Raw genomic sequence first — 8,076 nt, 5'->3', positions numbered from 1 at the left:
TTCAAGACAAGTAGTTCTCAGCACGTCATAAACGGCACCTAACGTAAGAACCACTCACAACTCAACCACTGAAGTGACTGTTGAAACAGTAAAGACGAAGGCCACATGACAACGAGTGCTACCAGATGTAGCAGAGCTGTAACGGGGTGTATCGTTACATTAAATTAACACTTAAAGGTTGTTAATATATATTATCTAAAAGGTAGATAATATTTGGAAAATATTACTTTATATAGTAATATTCAAAAATCTTATCCATAAATAGGTATAGGCCATTATATTTATATATCCCGCAGACTAATCAGCTGTAAGCGTAAACAAAGAGAGAGAGACAGATAAGATTACAATTGCATGTTTGGTATTAGTTCATAATTAAGTTAGCATTAACAGATAGAAAGAAGAGAAACCTAATTATATTAATACAATTTTCATTTAACCCTCTTTAAGGTAGTTGTCTTAAAGAGTAGTCTCCCTCTGCACGTACTAGTGTACGTGAAGTAACTTAAGGCACCACTCGCAACTGAAGCAGTGCGAAGTGGACTCGTACTGAAGCAGTACAAGTCAAGGTGCCCCGTTACAGGAGCTACCTCGCCCCTAAAGTCAGAGGAAGACTTTCAGACTCAGAAAGTCGCTTAGTGCTATTGAACGAATGGGTTTAACAACTCAGGGAGTCGTACAAGCTATGAAAGCTAAAGGAATCCTAGTTCAAGGGATTGAGGGGTTTGTAGAAGGAAGTGGCGATTCGTGCTCAAGAGGATAAACCTTCGAGAGGCTTTTATCTCTTATTACAGATCAATGCGCAAGCCTTAGGAAGGCAGTTGACGCATTAAGATCAAAAAGGGACTGCAATTTATTGAATCATTAAATCTAAAAACTTAACCTAGCTAATTCAAAAATAGATTTCGGACGCCAGATTTATATATGGCGGCGACCACAATTGTTACCCATAATAAGGGATTTAAGCAATTAACTATTTTAAAATAGGATAAAAGGGTATTTTCCCCATATAGTAAATGTTCCAGTATTTGCAGGCGTCAGAGCAACTTCGTATTTGCTGATCTGCAGCCAAATTTTTATAGATTCAATAAAGTTTCCTTCGCCTGAATCACTGCACTTCACATTGCGTGAAATTATGTTTATTTGCTGCGTCAAAAGAATGAGAGAGCATCAGTAATATATGTACATCGAGCCCATTTACTACACATCATCTTTTGATATCCTATCCTCTCGAATATTAGCAGGACAAAAGAATAAACACCGACAATGTTTGAGCCAACTCGCTACCTCATGTGAAACCACCTCTTTCATACAGGAGAAGCGGCCCAAGCCATGAGGAAATTTAAGCTAAAAAGTTTTCTTCGGTGGATTGTCGCATCTGATTGCAGGTAGCCGAATCTAGAGACAGCGTGTGAGAGAAGATATTTTAAGTAGGAGCGTGTCAAAGAAATTTACTAAACACTAGCTGATCCAAACTTTTTTTCGTAGTACCAAGAATGGGTAAGAACGATGCGATTGAAGAAGATACGCGTCCGCGAAAGATGACCCTCAAAGTAATAAAAGAAGCAGAAAATAGGTCGTCTGAGAAGAAATGGGTAAGCTTTTCTATTAAAATCGAAAGCGGTATATTGCTTTAGAAGTGTGAATGCCACATAATGGATACGAGCTCTGCAGCGTCTGCTGTGGCAAATTGTGAGCGAATCAACAGTTCGGACAGATTTCAGCTGGAATGGTGACTATTTAATGAGACGTTGCGCAGGTGCTTTATTCTAAGCCGCGATATGTCGGTGCTTTATGCAGACGCAACTGGTGAAAGCATTGCCATTTATCAAAAAGAACAGGACACTTTTGGGCCACAAGGCGTACTCGGTGCACTCAAGAATGAATCGGGAAGCGGCCGATCGACAGCGGCGACGTCTGTGTCTGTCCCTGCAGTTGCGAGGGACAAAGCGCCGGGCCTTAACTTGTCTTTTACAAAGCGCAACAATGTCGTGCGAAGGATCGTGATGCAGACAATTGGCAATCTGTGTAAGGAGGCAACACTGCACGCTGTGCACCGCTTACAGTGTAGTATCGAAAATTACTGTGCCTCGACAAAAAGCTTGACAAGTCTTGGGAAAGCACTGGACACGTCACTCTCGTTGATTATTGTCGTGGACGAGCGTGATTCTTTGAACTGATCGCGCCGAGAAACCCTGACACTACTCTCAACGCAAAGTAGCAAGCCGCAACTAACTTTGAGAGACCTGCAGTACCGCTTTCCGGGCGTGTCTTGTTTGCCTCTTAGTCCTGATGCTTGACAAGTCGCGCAGCCACAGGAAAGCCGCGACCAGCTAAATACGATTCGAAACGTGCTTGGACGATGAAGAACGACAATGTTGCCGACCCTGACGTGCAGTTTTATTTACAAAGCTTTGGACCTTGACCGAAGCACACTTTGCAGGGAATATTTCTGTTACAGAATTCGAAGCTATTGGGCTGCTTACGTGAAAGCTCAAGATGAGTTCTTACAAACGTGCGACGAAACACTAAAGCACGAGTAGTAGGTCAGCATGTGCTTGCTATAAAAAGACATTGTGACTCCTAAAACGATTCAGCTCGAATGAGACGAAAAGACAGTGAGTGCGACGCACTTTAAAAAGAAAAAATGCTATGTTGACAAGGTTTCAAGAACATGCAGAGTGTAACTTCAATTGCGGCCATTTTTCGAGCAAGATGTTGCTCCGCTTCTCTTGAGATTCAACGAAGTTTGCCATTTTTTAACACGCATAATTGACACAAGACATCGAACTTGCAGTACTTTTAAATTGTTAATTTGATGAACTCATGCTCATCTCTCGACATTGGGCAGCATGTTCACCATCGTCGCCCATAGAATAGCCAAAGCAAGAAACTCCGCCGATGCGATGATCTGGCTTGAATCGCTTGGTCACTTTGACTCCAGAGTCTTCGCTCTTGACGGGGTAGCAATCGTAAGAACGCCAAAGAGAAGAGCACCAGGCTGGAGCACTTTTAGATTACAATCGTCACGTATAGGCGAACCAACGTTGTGTCGGATGGAATGTCCTTCAGCCACACGCGAAATTGACCATTACGAGCTTTGTCGTGGAGTGACCATCACGGCGTCGTGAGGTTCATCGCGGCAGTCAATAGAATACAAAGCATCATCGTGGCCGGGCTCGGCAAACTCCACGACGACATACGTGGCGCGAGGCTGATAAATGCATTCAAGCAGGCGACGTCGTGGTGAATGGCAAACGCGTATAGGAAATGTGGCTCATGGTGCCTACAACACCGATATCCGACATGACTTTCGGGCGCAAAGACATCAGAATAACAAGGTTACGCTAAACAACCCTTTGACTATTGTATCTTCGCAGTCGAAGCTGAATACGACACTTGCTATCCGACTACTCACGTTTGCAAACGAATGCCACGTATTGAGTCGAATTCGGCTACAGGGAGCGCAGAAGCCATTGTTGCATTTTGAAAGATGGTGGCCTGTGGTCGCTTGGATGTCAACTCGACCGGATGATTTTTGCTTGCTCAAGACGAGACGATAGCAAGAAAGTTGTTGGACCCTACGAGCGGCATTAAAAAGGAACATCTCGTTCGATTAAGCGTCATGCTAGACCCATTAACGGATGATTTTTGTCAAAAGATCGAGATATTGCAAGCAAGCGTAACTTCGGACGACGGGATCACATACCGTGCGAAGTCCGTGGAGGCCCTTAATGCAAATCAACTGCGAGTAGTATTAACGGAAGGAAAGAAGCGACACGTTCGTCGTTTGTGTGAACACGTCGGACTGCGTGTAGTTGCACTTAAACGCGTTTGCATTGGAGGCCTGAAGCTAGGATTGCTGCCGATTAGACAATGGAGATATTTGCAACCAAAGACCAGGCTCTCGAGTCTGAATTAAATTTGCAATAGCGGCAAACAAATGTTTGATAGAATCAGCACCTCATTTTAAAATCATGACGGCATATAGTATCAATCTACTTATAAGAAATCTTTAAATATTTGTAAAAAGGTAATAAGGTATGATGAACATTAGAAAACATACCTTGTGGCCAGGTGTAAACAAAACGCCTTCATTTACCAAAAGTGTCCTCTTCTTTTTGATAAAAGGCGATGCTTCACCAGTTGCGCCTACATTTACTCACCCCACATTTAGCAAAGAGTACTTGTCGTTTGCAAAGTAACGTCACCATGAAAGCCCCCAATGGCAAGAGTAGCGGCCACGACGCGGTGGCATGGGACGGCAGGGGCGAACGGGTTCTTCTGCACCAAACAGTAGTAAGCAACAGATTTGATTTTTTAACGGTTTTGGCGATACGTACACGTAAGGCCTGACCGACACATCGCGGCCCAGAACGAAGCACCCGCGCAACGTCTCCGTAGGTAGTCACTTTTCCGGCCGGAACCTGTTCGAAATATTAAGTCGTCTACCGTTTGCCACAGCAGACGCTCGTACCTGTGAAACAAGCTCGTACACACGCGCTTCTTCACGTGCAAACAACAGTTCAATCGGTAAATTGCTCGCAGTGGATACCAATTCCTACCAAATCTCGTGATACATTTGCCGCGCCACAAAACATAATGCGTAGACTTGTCTTTCATGCGTGTCCTGCGTAAAAGCTTCACTTTTGCTTTTACCTGTTTCTTTTTTCACAGCAAGACTTCATTGAGACGAGAATTAATTAGACAGGTAGACCCGAAATAAGTGCAAAAATAAATTTTTAGCAAAGCAGGTTATCATTTTATGTACCCCCCACCAACTCCTTCTCCACCTTGTAACATTCACACTTCTACAGCAATCTACCGCCTCTCGATATTAATGGATAAGCTTACCCATTTCTTCTTAGACGGGCCTATTTTCTGCTTCTTCTCATCACTTGGAGGGTCCATTTCTACTCCATCTTCCGCCAACGTTTTCACGGCACCAGCAACGAGTTCCTCTTCAATTGCATCGTCCACTCGGATCTTCACAGTGTGTTCACCCAGTGTCTTAATGGGCGTTGAGAGGTCAATTCGGGCCACACCAATAATGACGCCGTGCTGCTTTTCCAACATATCCGAGATGTTCTGTGCGTTAACTTCGCTATGCAGCTTGACGTCCGCCTTGGAAGATGTATGGCGCTTAAATACTAAATCAATGTTGCTAAGGATATGTGTGATGGTCTCGACCTCGTTTTTCTTCTCCAGCACCGCCTCGTCCACCGACTCCTTGTCCACCTTGTACTTCTCGCGATTAGAATTTGTGGCGTACACTGCCAACTTTTCGGGGTAAAGAAAATTGCGCGCATATCCTGCTTTCACAAAAACTTCGTCGCCGCGAATTCCGAGCTTCGGTACATCTTCCTTGAGGACCATGTTAACACGATGACTGCCATTCACACGTGTTAAGCTCTAATAGAATTATATTGCTCTGCACGGAATTTTGTAAACATACGCAAAGGAACGCGCTTGCAGTGGACTGATGGCTTCTAGCCGGTGCAGCAACGATGCAGCTCGCATCATGATGAACTCGGGAGGCTTAATGGAAACCAGGCCACCAAATGAAAAGGGATGTTATTAACCAATTATGTCCGATTATAAATAGTGAAAGTAGAAAGATTAGCACCTATTAAATTTAAAACTTGATATTATTTCTTACACGCCGACTTTAGATAAAGAAAACAAGATAAGCAAGACTGTAACGGGCTAGAGTTGCCCTAATGTTACACAGTCCCCATTAAGTACATTTGGTACTTAAGGGGATGGTCAATTACTAAATAATAGTAATTAGACCCAACACTCGGGTGTGGTGCACATTTGTGACCAACCCTTGTGGATGTGATGCACATGGGTGCATTCACATTAGGAGGGATGACGCCCAGCGTCATCCATGATGACGGCTAGCGTCATCAGTTACGCGAGGTATCTATAAAGATACGCTCGCAATACATATTAAATGATATCTATAGAGATATCATTTTAATTGGTAAAAATAGGTATTTGTATTTAATTCTATTAAATATAAATCAGTCTGAAAATTACTACCTACTTGGTAAGTGCGCACGAGGAGACGGATTACCGCTCCCGTGACGTCACTTTACCAGAGTTCTTAGTGTGTCGGGAGAGGTTGCTTGCGCGCCCACCACAACTACCTCACTGCACGCAAGAGAAGCAGGTGCAAACCGCTTCCTCGCTGTGCTAGGGTGTGTGCTTAAGTAGAGCGTGGCCGCATTACGACGTGCCCGCCTACACTTGGTAGCACTTGAAATCCTTCCCACGACCCGCATCTCTGCGTGTGTACGTGAGGATGAGCCTCAACATTGATTGGGCTCATTTTCCCCACCTCTCCGAACATCATCGGGAGGTGGCAGGGCTAATGGCGCAGGGACTTGGTGAACAAGCCCTGGCCAGGCTCCTGGGTAGTCCTCCTGAGCAACATGTTGCTCAGTTGGAGCAGTTTGAGGCATTTGTGCTCGGACAGCGGAGGGCCGCGTCCGAGGCACAGAGCCATGCTGCGGCGGAGTCCGTCACTTCTCCAATCTCCTCGACCACAGTAAATGGCCCAATATTACGTGGCAATAGTTTCGTAGTACCTCCAGGTAGTACAGAAACTACGATTTTAGGTAGAGTAGCAGTATTTAATAGTACTTTGTCTCCAACACTGAAGCATTCATTGTTTTTGCGACCATTTCGGTCAGCGTATTCTTTTTGTTTGTCCTCCGCGCCTGCATCGCGTCGCGGACTTTTCGTGTGCTGGCTAATCGCTAATCGCTCATCCACAAAGCGTTGAGCTTCGCTCACGCTTTTTGCATCTAACTTGCCTACGACGCCACCGAAAGGTCGGTCATAGGACGTAGTTGACAGTAACGGAACATCGTTGTTATTTGGGAGCACAGGCATTCCTTGCCGTGACTCCTTACTGACCACTGCCAAGTCGGCGGGGAGCTAGGGCAAGTTTCTGTCTAACATGATACCCTTGCGGGTCATCGTCATATTGACGAAACTATGTCCCTCTTTCGCACTGAGCATAGTGAGGGGTCCTCCCCCGCTAAGTCTCGAGCTGCGCACAAACGAGACTAGCGTCCGAGGATAGCGCAGTTCGTTACCATAAAAAGGTGTCTCACCCGTACTGGCGTGGACACTGTTATTTACAGCGAACTCCACAAAGGGCATTTGCTTGCTCCAATCTTTGGGAGTTGCTATAGTGCGTAATACATCCGCCACGACCCGATTGGCACGTTCTGTTTGGCCATCGGTCTGGGGATGATCGGCGGTCGATATGTGGAGCTTGCTACCTAGCGGCTCAAACACATGTCGCCAAGACCAGACGTAAAACGTGGATCCAGGTCCGATATTATGGACTTGGACATCCCGTGTAGTCGGTATATATGATTCAGAAACAAGAGAGCTGCTTCCTTGCGTGTGATCGGTGTTTTGAATGGTGCTGGATGCACCATTTTGCTCAGCCGGTCTACACATACGACGAACCCGTCCGACCTTGTCGTCGGGCGGCATTCCAAACGTGAAGTCCAGACTTACTGACTTCTAACAATCCGTTAAAATCGGTAGCGGCTTCAGTGACGCACTGCTGGACGGTGCAGGGGGTTAATGCGCTGACACTGTTCGCAAGAGCGAACACAGTTGGCCACCCGTATATATAAATGTGGCCATCAAATTCCTCAGTCACTCGTAAGAATGTCTTTTCACGACCCGGATGCCCACTAGATGGCGTATCATCGAGATCGTGAAGGTTCATCAGCTTGAGATCTGTGTCACATCGATTCTCAAGGGATCACAAGGTGATAGCTGATGCCATAACAGGCCATCGCTGTAGCTACAGCGATTAAGCTTAGCTTTCAGTTGCAATGGAAAGGAAACCTTTAGTCCATCGAAGTGATCCAACAGCAGGCGACAATGTTCGTCCTGACTGTAGCTCTCTTGTATATCAGAGGCTAACAAACTCGTCACGTGGTATGCCTTCATGGCTGCCAACGTTGACGGCTGAAATTGTGCTTTAACACTAGACACATATTTTTTGGTGCCCTACCTCGAAGTCTGGTCTGCGCGATAAAGCGTCAG

The 8,076-nt window shown here is 45.5% G+C and overlaps 4 protein-coding genes across 4 annotated transcripts; 2 read left to right on the top strand and 2 right to left on the bottom strand.

Annotated features, from left to right (window-relative positions):
• Positions 1-1,493: 1,493 nt before the first annotated feature.
• CCR75_002420 (uncharacterized protein) lies at positions 1,494-1,733 on the top strand (the record flags this gene model as incomplete). Its single annotated transcript, XM_067960517.1, has 2 exons — positions 1,494-1,592; positions 1,635-1,733. 2 exons carry the CDS (start codon positions 1,494-1,496, stop codon positions 1,731-1,733), a joined length of 198 nt encoding a protein of 65 aa, XP_067816759.1.
• A 45-nt stretch (positions 1,734-1,778) lies between these two features.
• Positions 1,779-2,177, top strand: CCR75_002419 (uncharacterized protein; the record flags this gene model as incomplete). The annotated part of the gene is made up of 1 exon (XM_067960516.1): positions 1,779-2,177. The coding sequence occupies one exon, from the start codon at positions 1,779-1,781 to the stop codon at positions 2,175-2,177; it is 399 nt and encodes a 132-aa protein (XP_067817079.1).
• Positions 2,178-3,114: 937 nt separating this feature from the next.
• Positions 3,115-3,474, bottom strand: CCR75_002418 (uncharacterized protein; the record flags this gene model as incomplete). The annotated part of the gene is made up of 2 exons (XM_067960515.1): positions 3,115-3,283; positions 3,416-3,474. 2 exons carry the CDS (start codon positions 3,472-3,474, stop codon positions 3,115-3,117), a joined length of 228 nt encoding a protein of 75 aa, XP_067817078.1.
• A 376-nt stretch (positions 3,475-3,850) lies between these two features.
• Positions 3,851-5,537, bottom strand: CCR75_002417 (uncharacterized protein; the record flags this gene model as incomplete). Its single annotated transcript, XM_067960514.1, has 8 exons — positions 5,453-5,537; positions 4,823-5,386; positions 4,563-4,679; positions 4,475-4,538; positions 4,341-4,424; positions 4,209-4,281; positions 4,064-4,149; positions 3,851-3,910 (listed from the first exon to the last, which is right to left on the bottom strand). The coding sequence occupies exons 1-8, from the start codon at positions 5,518-5,520 to the stop codon at positions 3,851-3,853; spliced, it is 1,116 nt and encodes a 371-aa protein (XP_067816319.1). The 5' UTR covers positions 5,521-5,537.
• Between the last annotated feature and the right edge of the window lie 2,539 nt (positions 5,538-8,076).

The sequence above is a fragment of the Bremia lactucae genome, linkage group LG4 (assembly GCF_004359215.1).
Source record: "Bremia lactucae strain SF5 linkage group LG4, whole genome shotgun sequence".
NCBI classification, from domain to species: Eukaryota; Oomycota; class Peronosporomycetes; order Peronosporales; family Peronosporaceae; genus Bremia; species Bremia lactucae.
The sequence above is the reverse complement of the archived record's forward strand: the minus strand, read 5'-3'. Positions and strand labels throughout refer to the sequence as shown.